This window comes from Oncorhynchus masou, chromosome 30 (assembly GCF_036934945.1).
Source record: "Oncorhynchus masou masou isolate Uvic2021 chromosome 30, UVic_Omas_1.1, whole genome shotgun sequence".
Lineage (NCBI taxonomy): Eukaryota > Metazoa > Chordata > Actinopteri > Salmoniformes > Salmonidae > Oncorhynchus > Oncorhynchus masou.
This window is the reverse complement of record NC_088241.1, coordinates 53,253,677-53,274,712: the sequence shown is the minus strand read 5'-3', so window position 1 is coordinate 53,274,712 and position 21,036 is coordinate 53,253,677. Positions and strand designations below refer to the sequence as shown.

At 42.7% G+C, this 21,036-nt stretch overlaps 1 protein-coding gene across 5 annotated transcripts in view; it reads left to right on the top strand.

The window, feature by feature from the left end:
• tpk1 (thiamin pyrophosphokinase 1) overlaps nt 1-21,036 on the top strand; it is an 80,962-nt gene that overhangs the window by 52,718 nt on the left and 7,208 nt on the right. For 3 of the 5 annotated variants that reach the window (XM_064949305.1, XM_064949306.1, XM_064949307.1), the window contains 3 exons: nt 3,152-3,247; nt 9,457-9,603; nt 13,734-13,845. In XM_064949305.1, the coding sequence (XP_064805377.1) occupies nt 3,152-3,247; nt 9,457-9,603; nt 13,734-13,845 (355 nt within the window). Of the gene's footprint in view, nt 1-461; nt 511-3,151; nt 3,248-9,456; nt 9,604-13,733; nt 13,846-21,036 lie in introns of all 5 variants that reach the window. The other 2 variants (XM_064949308.1, XM_064949309.1) reach the window with 2 other exon arrangements.

The window sequence follows — 21,036 nt, the reverse complement described above, 5'->3', positions numbered from 1 at the left end:
GAGACTTATTTACAGAATAAAGAAGAGGTATTTCTGCTCTTTTTGTCTCTCTCTATATCTGTCTCACCTCCCCTCTCCTCTCTCCCCCACACCCCTCCTCTCCCCCTCCTCTCTCCCCCTCCCCCTCCTCTCTCCCCCACACCCCTCCTCTCTCTCCCCCACACCCCTCCTCTCTATCCCCCTCCCCCACCTCTCTCTCCCCCTCCCCCACATCTCTCTCCCCCACACCCCTCCTCTCTCTCCCCCACACCACTCCTCTCTCTCCCCCACTCCCTCCTCTCTCCCCCCACATCCCTCCTCTCTCTCCCACACACCCCTCCTCTCTCTCCCCCACTCCTCCTCTCTCTCCCCCGCCCCCTCCTCTCTCCCCGCCCTCCTCCTTTCTCCCCCTCCCCCTCCTCTCTCTCTCCCCTCGCCCCCTCCTCTCTCCCCCCCACCCTTCCAATTCAATTCAATTCAAGGGCTTTATTGGCATGGGAAACATGTGTTAACATCTCCAAAACAAGTGAGGTAGATAATATATGAAGTGAATATATAAAGTGAAATAAACAATAAAAATTAACAGTAAACATTACACATACAGAAGTTTCAAAACAATAAAGACATTACAAATGTCATATTATATATATATATATATATATATATACAGTGTTTTAACAATGTACAAATGGAAAAGGACACAAGATAAAATAAATAAGCATAAATATGGGTTGTATTTACAATGGTGTGTGTTCTTCACTGGTTGCCCTTTTCTCGTGGCAACAGGTCACAAATCTTGCTGCTGTGATGGCACACTGTGGAATTTCACCCAGTAGATATGGGAGTTTTTCAAAATTGGATTTGTTTTCGAATTCTTTGTGGATCTGTGTAATCTGAGGGAAATATGTCTCTCTAATATGGTCATACATTGCGCAGGAGGTTAGGAAGTGCAGCTCAGTTTCCACCTCATTTTGTGGGCAGTGAGCACATAGCCTGTCTTCTCTTGAGAGCCATGTCTGCCTACGGCGGCCTTTCTCAATAGCAAGGCTATGCTCACTGAGTCTGTACATAGTCAAAGCTTTCCTTAATTTTGGGTCAGTCACAGTGGTCAGGTATTCTGCCGCTGTGTACTCTCTGTGTAGGGCCAAATAGCATTCTAGTTTGCTCTGTTTTTTTGTTAATTATTTCCAATGTGTCAAGTTTGTTTTCTCATGATTTGGTTGGGTCTAATTGTGCTGCTGTCCTGGGGCTCTGTAGGGTGTGTTTGTGTTTGTGAACAGAGCCCCAAGATCAGCTTGGTTAGGGGACTCTTCTCCAGGTTCATCTCTCTGTAAGTGATGGCTTTGTTGTGTAAGGTTTGGGAATCGCTTCCTTTTAGGTGGTTATAGAATTTAACGTCTCTTTTCTGGATTTTGATAATTAGTGGGTATCGGCCTTATTCTGCTCTGCATGCATTATTTGGTGTTCTACGTTGTACACAGAGGATATTTTTGCAGAATTCTGTGTGCAGAGTCTCAATTTGGTGTTTGTCCCATTTTGTGAAGTCTTGGTTGGTGAGCGGACCCCAGACCTCACAACCATAAAGGGCAATGGGCTCTATGACTGATTCAAGTATTTTTAGCCAAATCCTAATTGGTATGTTGAAATTTATGTTCCTTTTGATGGCATAGAATGCACTTCTTGCCTTGTCTCTCAGATCGTTCACAGCTTTGTGGAAGTTACCTGTGGCACTGATGTTTAGGCCAAGTTTGTATTTGTGGTCCTGGTGACTGGACCTTTTTTGGAACACCATTATTTTGGTTTTACTGAGATTTACTGTCAGGGCCCAGGTCTGACAGAATCTGTGCATAAGATTTAGGTGCTGCTGTAGGCCCTCCTTGGTTGGTGATAGAAGCACCAGATCATCAGCAAACAGCAGACATTTGACTTTGGATTCTAGTAGGGGGAGGCCGGGTGCTGCAGACTTTTCTAGTGCCCGCGCCAATTCATTGATATATATGTTGAAGAGGGTGGGGCTTAAGCTGCATCCCTGTCTCACCCCACGCCCCTGTGTGAAGAAATGTGTGTGTTTTTTGCCAATTTTAACCGCACACATGTTGTTTGTGTCAATTAGGGTGTGCAGGGTGAATACATGTACGGTAATTTGGTAAAAAGCCAATTTGACATTTGCTCAGTACATTTTTTTCATTGAGGAAATTTACGAGTCTGCTGTTAATGATAGTGCAGAGGATTTTCCCAAGGTGACTGTTGACGCATATTCCACGGTAGTTATTGGGGTCAAATTTATCTCCACTTTTGTGGATTGGGGTGATCAGTCTTTGGTTCCAAATATTGGGGAAGATGCCAGAGCTAAGGATGATGTTAAAGATTTTTATTATAGCCAATTGGAATTTGTTGTCTGTATATTTGATAATTTCATTGAGGATACCATCAACACCACAGGCCTTTTTGGGTTGGAGGGTTTTTATTTTGTCCTGTAACTCATTCAATGTAATTGGAGAATCCAGTGGGTTCTGGTCGTCTTTAATAGTTGATTCTAAGATCTGTATTTGATCATGTATATGTTTTTGCTCTTTATTCTTTGTTATAGAGCCAAAACGATTGGAGAAGTGGTTTACCCATACATCTCCATTTTGGATAGATAATTCTTTGTGTTGTTGTTTGTTTAGTGTTTTCCAATTTTCCCAGAAGTGGTTAGAGTCTATGGATTCTTCAATTACATTGAGCTGATTTCTGACATGCTGTTCCTTCTTTTTCCGTAGTGTATTTCTGTATTGTTTTAGTGATTCAACATAGTGAAGGCGTAGACTCAGGTTTTCCTAGTCTCTATGTTTTTGGTTGGACAGGTTTCTCAATTTCTTTCTCAGATCTCTCTCCCCTGCCCCCTGCCCCCTCCTCTCTCCCCCACACCCCTCCTCTCTCTCTCCCTCGCCCCCCTCCTCTCTCTCTCCCTCGCCCCCCTCCTCTCTCACCCACACCCCTCCTCCTTTCTCTCCCCCACCCCTTCCTCTCTCCCCCCGCCCCCTCCTCTCCCTCTTCCCCCTCCTCTCTCCTCCCCCGCCCACTCCTCTCTCTCTCCCCCACACCCCTCCTCTCTCTCCCCCGCCCCCTCATTTCTCTCCCCCGCCCCCCTCCTCTCTCTCCCCGTCCCCTCCTCTCTCTCTCCCTCTAGAAGTGTCGGTTGATAGAGACCGCTGATCAGGAGCTGACTGACTTCACTAAATGTCTGGCCATCATGGTGGAGGAGATCAAGAGAAAACAGCTTCAGGTAATCGTCCTCTTCCTCCCCCTCTTCCTCCACCCCTGTCCTTCCCCTCCATCCTCCCCCTCCGTCGTCCCCCTCTGTCTTCCCACTCTGTCTTCCCACTCTTCCTCTGCCTCTTGCTCACCTGTCAGAGAGGGTGTGTGTGTGTTTGTCTCTCAAATGTCAGAGAGGATGTGTGTTTATCTGGTGTGTTATTCACCTTAAGACCCTTACTGCACACATGGACCCTTCATTCTTATTGCACACACACACACACACACCTGATTAACTGTCAGTCAGTGAACCAGTGTCCTCAAACAGTCTGTCTAGTTAATCAGTGAGACAGGTTTAGACTCTGAGCTTTGTGCTAAAACAACCATTTGAACCTTCTGTTTGTTCTTTTGAGTAATGTCTAACCTCCATATCCCTAAAGTATACACATACCCTGTAGCAGTGTTGAAAGTATGACTACAATGAAAAAGACAGACAGCGTATAGTCATGGCCAAAAGTTTTGAGAATGACACAAATTTTAATTATCACAAAGTTTGCTGCTTCAGTGTCTTTAGATATTTTTGTCAGATGTTACTATGGAATACTGAAGTATAATTACAAGCATTTCATAAGTCTCAGAGGCTTTTATTGTCAATTACATGAAGTTAATGCAAAGAGTCAATTTTTGAAGTGTTGACCCTTCTTTTTTAAGACCTCTGCAATCCGCCCCGGCATGCTGTCAATTAACTTCTGGGCCACATCCTGATTGATGGAAGCCCATTCTTGCATAATCAATGCTTGGAGTTTGTCAGAATTTGTGGGTTTTTGTTTGTCCACCCGCCTCTTGAGGATTGACCACAAGTTCTCAATGGGATTAAGGTCTGGGGAGTTTCCGAGCCATGGACCCAAAATATTGATGTTTTGTTCCCCGAGCCACTTAGTTATCACTTTTGTCTTATGGAAGGGTGTGCCATTGTGCTGGAAAAGGCATTGTTCATCACCAAACTGTTCCTGGATGGTTGGGAGAAGTTGCTCTCGGAGGATGTGTTGGTACCATTCTTTATTCATGGCTGTGTTCTTAGGCAAAATTGTGAGTGAGCCCACTCCCTTGGCTGAGAAGCAACCCCACACATGAATGGTCTCAGGATACTTTACCGTTGGCATGACACAGGACTGATGGTAGCACTCACCTTGTCTTCTCTGCACAAGCTTTTTTCCGGAGGCCCCAAACCATTGGAAAGGGGATTCATCAGAGAAAATGACTTTACCCCAGTCCTCAGCAGTCCAATCCCTGTATCTTTTGCAGAATATCAGTCTGTCCTTGATGTTTTTCCTAGAGAGAAGTGGCTTCTTTTCTGCCCTTCTTGACACCAGGCCATCCTCCAAAAGTCTTCGCCTCACTCTGCGTGCAGATACACTCACACATGCCCGCTGAGCAAGCTCTGTACTGGTGGTGCCCCGATCCCACAGCTGAATCAACTTTAGGAGACGGTCCGGGCGCTTGCTGGACTTTCTTGGGCGCCCTGAAGCCTTCTTCACAACAATTGATCCGCTCTCGTTGAAGTTCTTGATGATCCGATAAATGGTTGATTTAGGTGCAATCTTACTGGCAGCAATATCCTTGCCTGTGAAGCCCTTTTTGCGCAAAGCAATGATGACGGCACATGTTTGCTTGCAAGTTACCATGGCTGACAGAGGAAGAACAATGATTCCAAGCACCAACCTCAATTTGAAACTTCCAGTCTGTTAATCGAACTCAATCGGGCATGGGGTGGCAGGGTAGCCTAGTGGTTAGACCGTTGGACTGGTAACCAAAAGGTTGCAAGTTCAAATCCCCGAGCTGACAAGATACAAATCAGTTGTTCCGCCCCTGAACAGGCAGTTAACCCACTGTTCCTGGGCCGTCATTGAAAATAAGAATTTGTTCTTAACTGCCTTGCCTAGTTAAAAAAATATATATATATAAAAAATCTCCAGCCTTGTCCTCGTCAACACTCACACCTGTGTTAACAAGAGAATCACTGACAGGGCTGAAATGCAGTGGAAATGTTTTTGGGGGATTCAGTTCATTTGCATGGCAAAGAGGGACTTTGCATTTAATTGCAATTCATCTGATCACTCTTCATAACATTCTGGAGTATATGCAAATTGCCATCATACAAACTGAGGCAGCAGGCTTTGTGAATATTAATATTTGTGTCATTCTCAAAACTTTTGGCCACGGCTGTAGTGAGTAACTACGATGTACTGTAACAGTCCACTTCTGGTGTGTTTCCAGCCAGCCAGATTTCTTGGAATTAGACTAATTGATGGATCCTCATTAGATGTATCTCCCTGACAGTTATCATCAAAATGATCACATTATACTCCAGCCTTGAAAATGTAATAATCAGCAACAGAATGATTCTTTTGATTATGTTGTCTCTCAATAATAAGAGAACAGGCGCTGTCTGCAGATTTGTGGGGGCTGAAGTAGAAAGTGCTGTGTAACGGTATTTCAGTAGCCTGGTCCCAGATCTGTACGTCAATAACAGGAGGTGGGTGACACCTTAGTTGGTGAGGACGGGCTCATGGTTGGTGGAATGGTGTCACATGGTTTCTACGTGTTTGATGCCATTATATTCACTCCGTTCCACCCATTATTATGATCTGTCCTCCCCTCAGCAGCCTCCACTGACTTCAACCATGACAACAATTAGGGCCGGGATGATACCAGTATCGCAATACTCGTTAGTATCGTGGCAAGGATAAAAAACACTAATCGGATTTAACTTCTGTAGGAAAACAGCACTAATGTTGGAAACAAACATCATTATGAGCTCAATCAAGGTCACATTTATTTATATTCCACAACACACTATTTACATACAGCAGGTTATTAAATGACCAAAGAGTTTGGTATGCTTTGTACTTGTATTGTCACACCCCTGACAACAATAGTCATATACTTGTATTGTCACAGCCCTGACGACAATAGTCATATACTTGTATTGTCACAGCCCTGACAACAATAGTCATATACTTGTATTGTCACAGCCCTGACGACAATAGTCATATACTTGTATTGTCACGGCCCTTACGACAACAGTCATATACTTCTATTGTCACAGCCCTGACGACAACAATCATGTACTTGTATTGTTACAACCCTGACAACAACAGTCAGATACTTGTACTGTTACAGCCCTGACGACAACAGTCATATACTTGTATTGTCACAGCCCTGACGACAATAGTCATATACTTGTATTGTCACAGCCCTGACAACAATAGTCATATACTTGTATTGTCACAGCCCTGACAACAACAGTCAGATACTTGTACTGTTACAGCCCTGACGACAACAGTCATATACTTGTATTGTTACAGCCCTGATGACAACAGTCATATACTTGTACTGTTACAGCCCTGATGACAATAGTCATATACTTGTACTGTTACAGCCCTGATGACAACAGTCATATACTTATATTGTCACAGCCTTGATGACAACAGTTATATACTTGTATTGTCACGTCCCTGACGACAACAGTCATATACAGTTGAAGTCGTAAGTTTACATACACTTAGGTTGGAATCATTCAAACTTGTTTTCAGCAATTTCTTGTCAACAAACTTTAGTTTTGACATGTTGGTTAGGATATCTACTTTGTGCATGACACAAGCAATTTTCCCAACAATTGTTTACAGACAGATTATTTCACTTATAATTCACTGTATCACAATTCCAGTGGGTCAGAAGTTTACATACACTAAGTTGACTGTGCCTTTGGAAAATTCCAGAAAATTATGTCATGGCTTTAGAAGATTCTGATAGGCAAATTGACATAATTTGAGTCAATTGGAGGTGTACCTGTGGATGTATTTCAAGTCCTACCTTCAAACCTAGTGCCCCTTTGCTTGAAATCATAGGAAAATCAAAAGAAATCACCCAATACCTCAGAAAAAAATTGTAGACTTCCACAAGTCTGGTTTATCCTTGGGAGCAATTTCCAAACGCCTGAAGGTACCACGTTCATCTCTAAATACAATAGTACGCAAGTATAAACACCATGGGACCACGCAGCCCGCCATACCACTCAGGAAGGAGACGCGTTCTGTCTCCTAGAGATGAACATAATTTGGTGCGAAAAGTGAAAATCAATCCCAGAACAACAGTAAAGGACCTTGTGAAGATACTGGAGGAAACAGGTACAAAAGTATCTATATCCACAGAATATAGATACCTATAGAGTCCTATAATCGACATAACCTGAAAGGACACTGAGCAAGAACGATGCCACTGCTCCAAAACCACCATTAAAGTCAGACTACGGTTTGCAACTGCACATGGGGACAAAGATCATACTTTTTGGAGAAATGTCCTCTGGTCTGATGAAACTAGAACTGTTTGGCCATAATGACCATTGTTATGTTTGGAGGTAAAAGGGGAGGCTTGCAAGCCGCAGAACACCATCCCAAAAGTGAAGCACGGTGGTGGCAGCATCATGTTGTGGGGCTGCTTTGCTGCAGGTGCAGCAGGTGCACTTGGCATCTTGAGGAAGGAAAATTATGTGGATATATTGAAGGAACATCTCAAGACATCAGTCAGGAAGTTAAAGCTTGGTCGCAAATGGGTCTTCCAAATGGACAATGACCTCAAGCATACTTCCAAAGTTGTGGCAAAAATGGCTTTAAGGACAAAAAAATCAAGATATTGGAGTGGCCATCACAACGCCCTGACCTCAATCCGATAGAAAATGTGTGGGCAGAACTGAAAAAGCATGTGCGAGCAAGGAGGCCTACAAACCTGACTCAGTTCCACCAGCTCTGTCTTGAGGAACGGGCCAAAATTCCCTCAACTTATTGCTGAAATCAGCTGAAATAAATCATTCTCTGTACTATTATTCTGACATTTCACATTCTTAAAATAAAGTGGTGATCCTAACTGACCTAAGAGAGGGAATTTTTACACTAGGATTAAATTTCAAGAATTGTGAAAAACTGAGTTTAAATGTAATTTGACTAAGGTGTACGTAAACTTCCGACTTCACCTATACTTATATTGTCACAGGCCTTACGACAAAAGTCATATACTTGTATTGTCTCAGCCCTGACGCAACTGTCAGATACTGGTATCGTTACAGAGTTAACAACCACAGTCAGATAATGGTATTGTCACAAACTTAACGACAACAATCAGATGCTGGTATGGTCACAGCCCTAACAGTCAAAGGGGTTGGCTAAAGCACATACAGATCTGGGACCCGGCTTCTTAGGTAGTTACATAAGTTGTGTAATATAGGCTATTCCATTGGTTTGTCCTGTTTCCCTTTATGTTGTCTGTCTGTCCTGGCAGAAGTTTATTTATTTGTCTTGTTCTAGGCTGTGGTTAAAGGTGCTGAAGTTGCAAAGTAAAGATTTAACATAATACTTTCTTTCTGTTTTATAATCTCTCTCTGTCTCCAAGGACCGTAGCTTGGCAACGCTTGTTTATAGAACGCTGTCATTCAGATGATAAGACAAATTATTTTCTAAAGCAGTTCGGTGTTTATTCATGCGTGGGTGAGTTTGTGTGTGCAGCCTAATAAGAGAAAGGGTTTTTCTAAAGCTGTCCTCTGTTGTGTGTATGTGGGTGTTTGACAGATGTGGATTTAACCTCAATAAGCACATTTCTAAATCAGTTTAGAAGATGTAAATTAAGACGATCACTGTCTCCAAGTCATTATCATATCTTAACTAGGGTCCAAGTGCCGAGCAAACGAACTAGTACACTACCTTTTATTTCCTCAGTGTAAAATGGTTGCACACCATGAATTCTCCAAACTCTCTGCGACATTGTGTCCTTAGAACACTCTTGGGGAGAGAGTGAAAGATATGGTGGGCGAGACACAGAGGGAGAGAGCTAGACTGAAGAGAGAGACTGGTAAAGTAGAGAGAGGAGGAGGGAGTAAAGGAGAGCGGGGGTACAGTGGGAGAGATGTGTATGAGGTCAGAAGAAAAGAGGGAAAGAGAGGGAGAGAGAGAGGTTTGGGTAAATTATAGTTATTACGATGGCTCTCCGGATGTTTCAAGTGCTGAAAAGAACTCAACCTTTCTGTCTAAAGGCTACATGTTTCTTCTTCCAGACATAAATAGCATACTCACAGTTTGTAATATGTTCCAAAGTTTTCTAAAGTGGTCTGAAGTTGTACCACCTGGTGGACCCATGATTGGGAGATTATGATAATTAATCCCCCCCACCCCACCCCTCCTCCCCCAGGTGGATACTATAGTGACTCTGGGTGGTCTAGCAGGAAGATTTGACCAGACCATGGCTTCAGTAGAGACTTTGTACCACGCCCTCAATATGACAGAACTACCTCTGGTGGTTCTACAGGGATGCAGTCTGGCCTACCTGCTACGACCGGTAACTATACGCACACACACACACACGTTTGTTTTCAGTGTTGGAAAAAGTACCCAATTGTCATACTTGAGGAAAAGTAAAGATACCTTAATAGAAAATGACTCAAGTAAAAGTGAAAGCCACCCAGTAAAATACTACTTGAGTAAAGGTCTAAAAGTATTTTCTTTTAAATATACTTAATTATCAAATGTAATTGTAATTGCAAGTATGAAAAGTATAAATCATTTCAAATTCCTTATATTAAGCAAACCAGTTGGCAAAATGTTATTTTTTATTTTATTTACGGATAGCCAGGGGCACACTCCAACTCGCAGACACATTTTACAAACCATGCATGTGTATTTAGTGAGTACACCAGATCAGAGACAGTTTGAACAGGGATGTTCTCTTGATAAGTGTGTGAATTGGACCATTTTCCTGTCCTGCTAAGCATTCAAAATGTAGCAAGTAATTTTGGGTGTCAGGAAAAATGTATGGAGTAAAAAGAACATAATTTTCTTTCAGAATGTAGTGAAGTAAAAGTAGTAAAATTATAAATAGTGAAGTAAAATACACATACCCCCCAAAAATGATTAAGTAGTACTTTAAAGTATTTTTAATTAAGTACTTTACACCACTGTTTGTTTTACTATACTTGAGGACTTTTTGGGGACCAACAATTGATCCCACCCCCCCCCCCCCCCCCCCAAGGGACTACAAAGCACTTTAGTTACAAATGTTGGTATAAGGGTCCTTGACAAGGTTGTGTTGATCTTTGAATTTAACCATGTACGTTCAGTCAGTTCATTACATCCGGACTGCAGTGACAAACCAGCTTGATTAAGTGTGTGTGTGTGTGTGTGTGTGTGTGTGTGTGTGTGTGTGTGTGTGTGTGTGTGTGTGTGTGTGTGTGTGTGTGTGTGTGTGTGTGTGTGTGTGTGTGTGTGTGTGTGTGTGTGTGTGTGTGTGTGTGCGCGCGTCTGTCAGGAGATTAATTGGAGGTATGTACATATGAAGCAGCAAATGAGAACATGTATTTAATAATGACAAATGAGAGAGAGGGGGAAGAGGAGAGAAAGATGGAGAGGGGGAGAGAGAGACAAGGGGAAGAGGAGAGAAAGATGGAGAGAGAGACAAGGGGAAGAGGAGAGAAAGATGGAGAGGGGGTGAGAGAGACAAGGGGAAGAGGAGAGAAATATGAGAGGGGGAGAGAGAGACAAGGGGAAGATGAGATAAATATGGAGAGGGGGTGAGAGAGACAAGGGGAAGAGGAGAGAAATATGGAGAGGGGGAGAGAGAGACAAGGGGAAGAGGAGAGAAAGATGGAGAGAGAGACAAGGGGAAGAGGAGAGAAAGATGGAGAGGGGAGGGAAAAAGGGGGGAAGGGGGAGAGAGTGAAAAAAGTGGGTATGTTTGTAGTATTGCTAGAGCAAAAGATGGAAATGACTGTGCTCAGCCTCACAGTAAACTCAATCATCTGAGAAGAGGGAGGGAGGGAATGGATTGATTTGGAGATGATGTAATTTTGGAAAAGCAAATTAGACACCCTCATAACAACAAACGATTTTGGGTAATAGGAGAGGGAGATGTGTGTATCTGCATGCGTGTGTGCATGTGTGTATCTGCATGCGTGTGTGCATGTGTGTATCTGCATGTGTGTGTGCATGTGTGTTCTACAAATGAGATTGCAGGTATTTGGTTCGAAAATACTGTATATGCTTGTTTACAATGACCTTTTAGTAGGGCATGTCAGGAGCGGAGGTGATTTACATGATGGAGGATTGTACTGTGGTGAACTGCAGCTGCTGGAGGGATGAACATGGACAGATGCAGACAGATCCCATAGACAGATGACTTTGACATTCTAAGTTTTATAGAACAATACAATGGAATGAAGAATACAGATACTCTAGAGATGTCCTTGACAAAAATAACTGCAACATTTCAAGGCACTTAATCCAAATTGAGTTTTGAAAACTCCAGCTCTCATAAAGGCTTTTCAATTAAATCCCATCATGAGATTTCTGGGCTCCCGAGTGAAGCACTGCATCTCAGTGCTAGAGGCGTCACTACAGACCCTGGTTCGATTCCTGGCTGTATCACAACCAGACGTGATTGGGAGTCCCATAGGGCGGTGAACAGTTGGCCCAGCGTCGTCCGGGTTATGGTTTGGCCGGGTTAGGCCGTCATTGTAAATAAGAATTTGTTCTTGCTTATGTGCATTGCTGTGAGGCTACGGTCTCTCTCTCTCTCCACCTCTCTCTGTACGTTTTGTTGTCCCTCCATCTCTCTGTAAAGTATGTGTGGGCTGAATCTCAGGTGGGAGAAAGTTGTATTAGTGAGGATTCTATATCTCAGAGGCGTTCTATGATCACTGGTATTTATAAACCAAGCAACATAAAGCTACTGAGAAAGCTGCTTAGAACACACGCGTACACAGACACCCTGAGGCCAGATTAGCACAACAGCAAGAGCTGGAGATTATTCTGTCTCTCAGAGTTTCCTTCCTTTAGGAGTTGAGAACATTCCATCTATCCCTATCTTTCTCCCTCTGGCTACTGTCTTTACACCGCCAAGGAGGAAACATATCCGCCATTTTAGTTGTCATTGTTTCAGAAAGAGTTGTTCAGCTTCCAACTTTTCTCTTTGGGGTCCTTCTGCTAACTTTCCTTGAATGCACTGACTGTAACATCACATCCAAAATTATTAGCACCCCTGTTAAAGATGCAAAAAAGACAATATAAAATATATAATATAAATACTGAGCTATATTGTATGCCCAAAACAATATTTTGTTTAACAATTATTTTTTGATTGGCACCCCTATTTTCAGTGCATTGTGCCCCCTCCCCTTGTGAGCATAGCAGAACTTAGCCTTTTTCTGTCACTCTTTATGGGATTGAAGTACACATTGGGAGGTATCTTAGACCTTTCCTCCATACATAATCTTTACGGACCCTTGATATCCTTCGATCTGCTCTCATGGACTGCCTTCTTTAATTCAAACCACAGGTGTTCAATAGGGTACAAGTCCAGAGCCTGAGATGGACATAGCAAAATGTTGATTTTGGGTCAATGAACCATTTCTTTGTGGATTTTGATGTGCGCCTTGGGTTATTGTCTTGCTGAAAGAGCCACTTGAGGCCCAGTTTCAGCCTCCTGGCAGAGGCAACCAGGTTGTTGGTCAAAATGTCCTGATACTTGGTAGAGTTCATGATGCTGTTGATCAGGGGTCTCCAGGACCAGTGGAAGCAAAACAGCTCCATTACATCAAAGATCCACCACCATATTTTACAGTACATATGAGGTTATTTTCTGCATATGCATCCTTCTTTCGAGGCCAAACCAACAAGTTGTGTGTTTGGCCAAAGAGCTCTATTTTCATGTCATCTGACCATAACACCTGGTTCCAGTCCAAGTGCCAATGCTGTTTCTCAAACTCCAGGCATTTACATTAGTTGTTTGCTCTCAATAAAGCTGTTTTATGGCAACCCTTCCGAATAATAGCTTATTGGCATGGAGGTGGTGTCTAATTGTAGATTCCAGTAATATATCCTCCCTTTGCAACTCTACGGATGACAAATGGATTTTACATGCGTGTTACCTCATTTTTATACCCCAGTGAAACAGGAAGCCGTGAAAGGCCACCATACAGTTCTTTCAACTGAGATTCATTTTAATTCAGATTGCTGTTTGATTTTTATTCATAACAATCGTTAGGGGTGCCATGCATTTTGACATCTATCTTTTTAAGATTGTGTTTTACTTGTTAAACAACATCTCTTTCTCTGAGCAATTGTATTAGTATAAAATAAGACAATTTCCCCATTTCTTTGAGCATACAATATAGCTCAGTATTTGTGTTATTTATTGGAGTATTTTTTGCTCATCTTTATCAAAGGAGCTCATCATATCAGATGTGACTGTAGGTTGTAATTGTCAGCGCTACGACAGTATTAGATCCAGAGTTATTCTGGAAGCTCATTCTCTGTGTGTGTGTGTGTGTGTGTGTGTGTGTGTGTGTGTGTGTGTGTGTGTGTGTGTGTGTGTGTGTGTGTGTGTGTGTGTGTGTGTGTGTGTGTGTGTGTGTGTGTGTGTGTGTGTGTGTGTGTGTGTGTGTGTGTGTGTGTGTGTGTGTGTGTGTGTTTTAGGACAAGAGACACAGGTTGGGAGTGAATACAGGACTGGAGGGGGAATGGTGCAGTCTAATACCTATAGGAGGACCATGCAAAACACACACCACTGGACTCAAATGGAACCTGGGTGAGCACACACACACACACAGTGACACACACGAGCACTCATCTTCCCTACGCTTTGTTCACACAATCACACACACCCCGTCTGTCCCACACACCCCGTCTGTCCCCTTGTGGTTTGTCCCAGTCCTAGGCCCAGTGGCCAGCTGTGTTCTTAATGAGTTGGCTCAGACCACTGCACCACCGGTACAGGGCGGGACCTCAACAATCTGTTGGTTGTATAACTCAGTGTCAAGGGGAATCCAGGCAGGAAGTGTGTGTGCGTGCGTGCATGTGCTTGTTGGTTGGTTGGCTGCTGGCCTGCGAATGTGTGTGTGTTACTTTCCCAGTCAACCTGTTACCTCGGCACCTGATTGATAATGCGGTGGGATTATGCGTGAGAGGCTCCTTCAGATTAACCAGTCATAATAAAATGCATAATTAATCACACACATAATTAAAAAGGAGGCAGTGGAATATTTCCCCGGGGATCAGATGGATGAAGGTAGAAAATAAGAAATACACTCTTTTACAAAAGTGGAGCCTCAGCTTTTGTGTGCGTGCGTATGCAAATGTTCCATCTTTCTGTAGGTTGTTATGTGCAAGTACCTTGGTTATAGTGTTTAAAGGGGCAATCTGCAGTTTTTTTAAATTAATGAAATGATTCTTGAAGAATATCTCATAAATGCCTCATGACCTTAGTTCAACTGTCTTAACCCATCAGAACCCAAAATATAAGCTTTTTTTACTCTACTGTTTGTGAACGAAGTGAATGTCAACAAGCACTATATAGCCTCAAAACTTGGTTAAAAATATAATTTTGATATTCTTCTGGGCCCTATAGTTGGTTTGAGTTCATTTGAAGGTCAATTTCATTTTTGCTGCTCACTAATACGTTTCTATATCCTGTAAAAGAAGAGTCCTTATTAGTATTGGAAATGGTGAGAGTCACTGTAGAGCTGCAGATATTATCAAACTCCATCCTTCTTGCAGTCAATTTGTAGAAGCAATTTGCTGAAGCACCTGGATCTGTGTCAACTTCCCTCCCGTGCAGAGAAGTCTCGGAGTGAGCTGGGATGTCACAGAGGATGTCTTCACATTTCAGGTGTCTTCAGCGGAGAAACCATACACTACACGTGGAGTCTTGTTGACGATCAACAGCTTGTTCGACCCACTTTGATTCCCCGCCCCAGTAAGCATCGAGGAAGGTCTCTACTTAGAGAGCTCTCCATGGACGATTGTGACTAGATACCCCTCTCCCAGAAGTGAAGTTCAAGGAATGGAAGGTATGGAGAGACTCTTTGAAGGAGCTTGAGCAGGTCAAGATCTCTCCCACATACAGATCAATCTCTCTCATACAAAAAAAGAGATGTGCGTCTTCAATGATGCATCCACAAACGCCATCGCGGCAGTAGCCTACCTGAAGACAACTGATGCCAAGTTGCTTGTCACGCCACCATTGTCTCAAACAACAAGTTAGACTCCAAGGTCTTTGAGAGGTTTACAAGGCTTGCGCATGTGTTAGGAAGGCAGTAGCTGCAAAGGATGGCACATTTGCAACAAACCCTGCTCCACCGAAGATCTGGATCAACCCAAGACCATCCTAATCCGCTGTCTGCAACACAATGCCTTTCAAGAGGAATTGGAATGCATCAGTGAACGTTAAGCCATTCCTAAGCTGAGCCCACTCTTCAGGGTCCTTACATCAGCCTTTCTTAAAGTATGAGTCACGGACGGTGGGTCACGACGTGTCAGAGTAAATGTATAATTATTTCATTAATTACAGGAATGGATTTGGCCAAGTGCATCTGTGCTCTCTGCTTAGCAACAGTCTCTGCTCGGTTTGGCAGCTGCGCGAGTATGAGAGGGAGATGCCTGTGTGCTTTGCGGTTTACCAGATCTTTTTTTGTGCCGTTTTCTTAAAGATCACTCTGCGATGCACACAAGATGCAGCGCTGCCGCTCAGCAGCAGATGATGTGCTGTCAGCCACTGACTTGTCATTCCCACTCGCCATCACTCACCGCTGTCATCAAATGGACTCATGCTAGCCACCAGTTCTGACTCAGCTCAATTGTCATGAAATGCATATACAATGATGAGTTTCTCTCTCTTTCATACAAACTTATAACGAAGATCGCCCACAATGTGTTTTGTGCGGGGAAGTGCTTAGTAATGAGTCTCTCATAACGAACAAATGAATAAAAGGACACGCCCGGACCTAATATCCACAGCATGATGGCAAACCCAGGGAGTTCTTTCAGAGCAGGACAGAATGCTTCAGGAAACGGTGCTTCAACAGTGGAAAAGTAAGTCAACTAGCAAGGCATTGTTGTCATTTTATAACAGGTTATGATAAGCAGAAATAAGGGAGTACTAACTAACTCTCATAGTAGTACAGTTGAAGTTGGAAGTTTACATACACTTAGGTTGAAGTCATTAAAACGTGTTTTTAAACCACTCCACAAATTCCTTGTTAACAAACTATAGTTTTGGCAAGTTGGTTAGGACATCTACTTTGTGCATGACACAAGTAATTTTTCCAACAATTGTTTACAGACAGATTATTTCACTGTACCACAAATCCAGTGGGTTGGAAGTTTACATACACTAAGTTGACTGTGCCTTTAAAAAGCTTGGTAAATTCCAGAAAATGATGTCATTTAGAAGCTTCTGATAGGCTAATTGACATCATTTGAGTGAATTGGAGGTGTACCTGTGGATGTACTTCAAGGCCTACCTTCAAACTCAGTGCCTCTTTGCTTGCCATCATGGGAAAATCAAAAGAAATCACCCAAGACCTCGGAAAAAACATTGAAGACCTCCACAAGTCTGGTTCATCCCTGGGAGCAATTTACAAACGCCTGAAGGTACCACGTCCATTTGTACAAACAATACAAACATTTGTACAAAGAAGAATAAACCTTTTTGTTGCACCATTTCCCTGGATGGCATTGTTTTGGCTGTTTGGAAACCTTGACTGTGAACTGTATGCTTACGAAAACCCCGCTTCAGGCTTGGGCAGTGGCTAAGGTTAAGAGGAAAGGAAGCCACTACAATCAAGTCAAAAAACTCCTGTACAAACAATGGTACGCAAGTATAAACACCATGGGACCACGCAGCCGTCATACTGCTCAGGAAGGAGGCGCGTTCTGTCTCCTAGAGATGAACGTACTTTGGTGCGAAAAGTGCAAATCAATCCCAGAACAACAGCAACGGACCTTGTGAAGATGCTGGTAGAAACAGGTACAAAAGTATCTATATCCACAGTAAAACGAGTCCTAAATCAACATAATCTGAAAAGCCACTCAGCAAGGAAGAAGCCACTACTCTAAAAACACCATAAAGAGTCAGACTTCGGTTTGCAACTGCACAAGGGGATAAAGATCATACTTTTTGGAGAAATGTCCTCTGGTCTGATGAAACAAAAATAGAACTGTTTGGCCATAATGACCATTGTTATGTTTGGAGGTAAAAGGGGGAGGCTTGCAAGCCGCAGAACACCATCCCAACAGTGAAGCACGGTGGTGGCAGCATCATGTTGTGGGGCTGCTTTGCTGCAGGAGGGACTGGTGCACTTCACAAAATTGATTGCTTAATGAAGAACAACAATTATGTGGATATATTGAAGCAACATCTCAAGTCAACAACATCAGTCAGGAAGTTAAAGCTTGGTCGCAAATGGGTCTTCCAAATGGACAATGATCCCAAGCATACTTCCAATGTTGTGGGAAAATGGCTTAAGGATAACAAGGTCAAGCTATTGGAGTGGCCATCACAAAGCCCTGACCTCAATCCTATAGAAAAATTGTGGGCAGAACTGAAAAAGCATGTGTGAGCAAGGAGGCCTACAAACCTGACTCAGTTACACCAGCTCTGTCAGGAGCAATGGGCCAAAATTCACCCAACTTATTGTGGGATGCTTGTGGAAGGCTACCCAAAATGTTTGACCCAAGTTAAACAATTTAAAGGCAATGCTACCAAATACTAATTGAGTGTATGTAAACTTCTGACCCACTGGGAATGTGATGAAAGAAATACAAGCTGAAATAAATCATTCTCTGTACTATTATTCTGACATTTCACATTTTTAAAATAAAGTGGTGATCCTAACTGACCTAAGAGAGGGAATTTTTACTCTGATTAAATGTCAGGAATTGTGAAAAACTGAGTTATGATGTATTTGGCTAAGGTGTATGTAAACTTCCGACTTCAACTGTAGATGTGAGTTTCTCTTTCAAACAATCCCCTGACCTTGTACACAGCTAATAGCTAACATTTGCCAAAGCCAGCTAGCTACTGATAGTGCGACCCTAGTAACAGTACAGATGAAGATGAAAAATGATCAGGCCCACTAAAATTATTGTTGAAATTATTGTTGAAAATTAGTCTGGGTTGGAACTGTTGCTGTTGCTATTACACAATAATTTTTTATTCTTAACTGGAATAAACTGATTGAAGCAAGAAGCTTTTTGAGGAAAACTCACACAGTTCTGGGTTGCTCATCTGCAGCAGGAAGCAGTCTCCTGCCTGACTGAGAAAGCAGGAGATGTTCTGGTCCAGTTTGGCACCAAATACCTATACAAGTTCGGGTTCTCAACTCTGACACACTTGAAAAACAAGTACAGAAACAGTTTCAATGCTGAGCATGACCTCAGTGTTACACTGTCAAAAACAGAGCCCAGAATAGATATGCTCTCATTAGGACTGTGTGTGTTCTGGTCTACATCTGTGTGATGTGATCAATCAGTTTATTCCAGTTCAGAATAAAACATATGTATTGTATTAACAGCAACAGTTTCAACCTAGACTTTCTTTCAACAATAATTTCTACAGTAAGATGTATAATTTTTCATCTGTACTGTTACTTAGGGTTGCACTATCAAAAAGCCTGTGTGTGTGTTCTGTTATTCATCTGTGTGATGTGATCAATCCGTATATTCCAGTTCAGAATGAAAATGATTTATTGTATTTTAACAGCAACAGTTCCAACCTAGACAGATATGTAAGAGTGTTTTTAATGGGGAGAATAAACATTAATAGATATTTATATGGATATTTAATTCCATTGTTCTTTGTTTTTGTCTATATTGCATTTGTTTTAGGCATAAGGGCAATGAAATGTACCAATATTTATGTATAGTTGCATATTTTGCCTGGGTCCCAGGAAAACACCGAATTTCTCATTTGGGTCCCAGGCTGAAAAAGTTTAAGAACAACTGCCCTACATTGACGATTCAGGCCCACTGAGGATTGCAGGACGCCTGTCCCAAGCAAGTCTAGGTAAAGATTAAACCAAACCTCTTACTGACACCACCACGAGCAGGCCCATCATCAAGGACACCACTTCACTGAGGGCGCTTTGAGAGCAGTTGGGTCTGTGGCCCAGAGGCCTGCAGAGAGTTGAAGATGGAGACCGTTTAGAGCGAGAAGAAGGTCCAAGAGTACCAGAGTGACAAAGGGTGTACTTGGGTCTTCAATCCACCGCACGCGTCCCATATGGGAGGCAGCTGGGAGAGAATGATCGCCGTCCATGATGCTGAAGGTGGGTCCATCCAAGCTTACTTATGAAGTCCTGACTACATTCATGGCGGTAGTCTTAGCCATTGTGAGTGCTCGTCCATTAGTTCCTTGATGACAGAAAAACTGTTCTCCCAAAAGGTTGGTGCAGCCCCCCCCCCCCCCAAGGTGAATTCAATGAGAAAGATATCTTCACCCGGCAGTGACGGCAAGTTCAAAACCTTGCCAACACCTTCTGGCACCGCTAGAAGAAAGGGTATCTTCCTTCCCTGCAAAACCAAAGGAGGTGGCAGAAAGAGAAGCCCAACCTTCAGGAGGGAGACATTGTGATGCTGGGAGACAGTCAAGTGAAAAGGAACGACTGGCCCATGGGCATCTTCGTGAAGACCTTTCCTGGCAGAGGTGGGAAATTAAGAAAGGTTGAAGTCAATACAGCAAGAGATGTGTCATGCGAGACTTTTCTGTATCCAGTTTCAGAGACTGTACTAGTGATGTTCTAGTGATGTTCTAGTGATGTACTCGTGATGTTCTAGTGATGTACTCGTGATGTTCTAGTGTTGTACTAGTGATGAACTAGTGATGTTCTAGTGATGTTCTAGTGATGTTCTAGTGATGTACTCGTGATGTTCTAGTGATGTTCTAGTGATGTACTCGTGATGTTCTAGTGTTGTACTAGTGATGTACTAGTGATGTTCTAGTGATGTTCTAGTGATGTACTAGTGATGTTCTAGTGATGTTCTAGTGGTGTACTAGTGATGTACTAGTGGTGTACTAGTGATGTGATGTACAAGTGATGTTCTAGTGATGTACTAGTGATGTACTAGTGATGTTCTAGTGATGTACTAGTGATGTACTAGTGATGTACTAGTGATAATGATGGCATCCTTACAGATACTAGGCGGGGAGTGTTCTGGCCCCTGTAGTAGGTTTGAGTTCATTTTAAAGTAAATTTAATTTGTGTCCTCTGTATGGCACTGCTTACTGATAAGGCCTACGTTTCTATGTTCTGTCAAATAAGAATCCTTGTTAGCGTTGCAAATGGTGAAAGTCACTCTGGAGCTGCAGATATGATCAAACTCCATCCGTGCAGTCAATTTGAGAAGAACTATTCTGTATGGATGATCGTTTAAGTGATAGATTTAAGTCTTTTCTTGATGGCTGCATGGTTGGAGATATCTGTTCTATTTAATTGATCTTGCCGTGTTTGGGGAATTATTATTGCATACGGCAGCATATTTTTCAGTTCATGATAATATAACATACTTTAAAAAAAAAAATTAAAAATGTAACCTATATTTAACTAGGCAAGTCAGTTGAGAACAAATTGTTATTTACAATGTCGGCCAACCAAAAGGCAAAAGGCCTCCTGCGGGGACGGGGACTGGGATTACAAATAAAAATATAGGACAATACACACATCACGACAAGAGAGACAACACAACACTACATAAAGAGAGACCTAAGACAACAACATAGCATGGCAGCACCACATGAAAACACAGCATGGTAGCAACACAACATGACAACAACATGGCAGCAGCACAACATGGTAGAAACACAACATGGCAGCAGCACAACATGGTAGCAGCACAAACCATGGTACAGACATTATTGGGCACAAACAACAGCACAAAGGGCAACAATACATGACATGCTGTGCTGTGTTGTTCGTGAGAATGAAGGTTTAATAATCAGCAT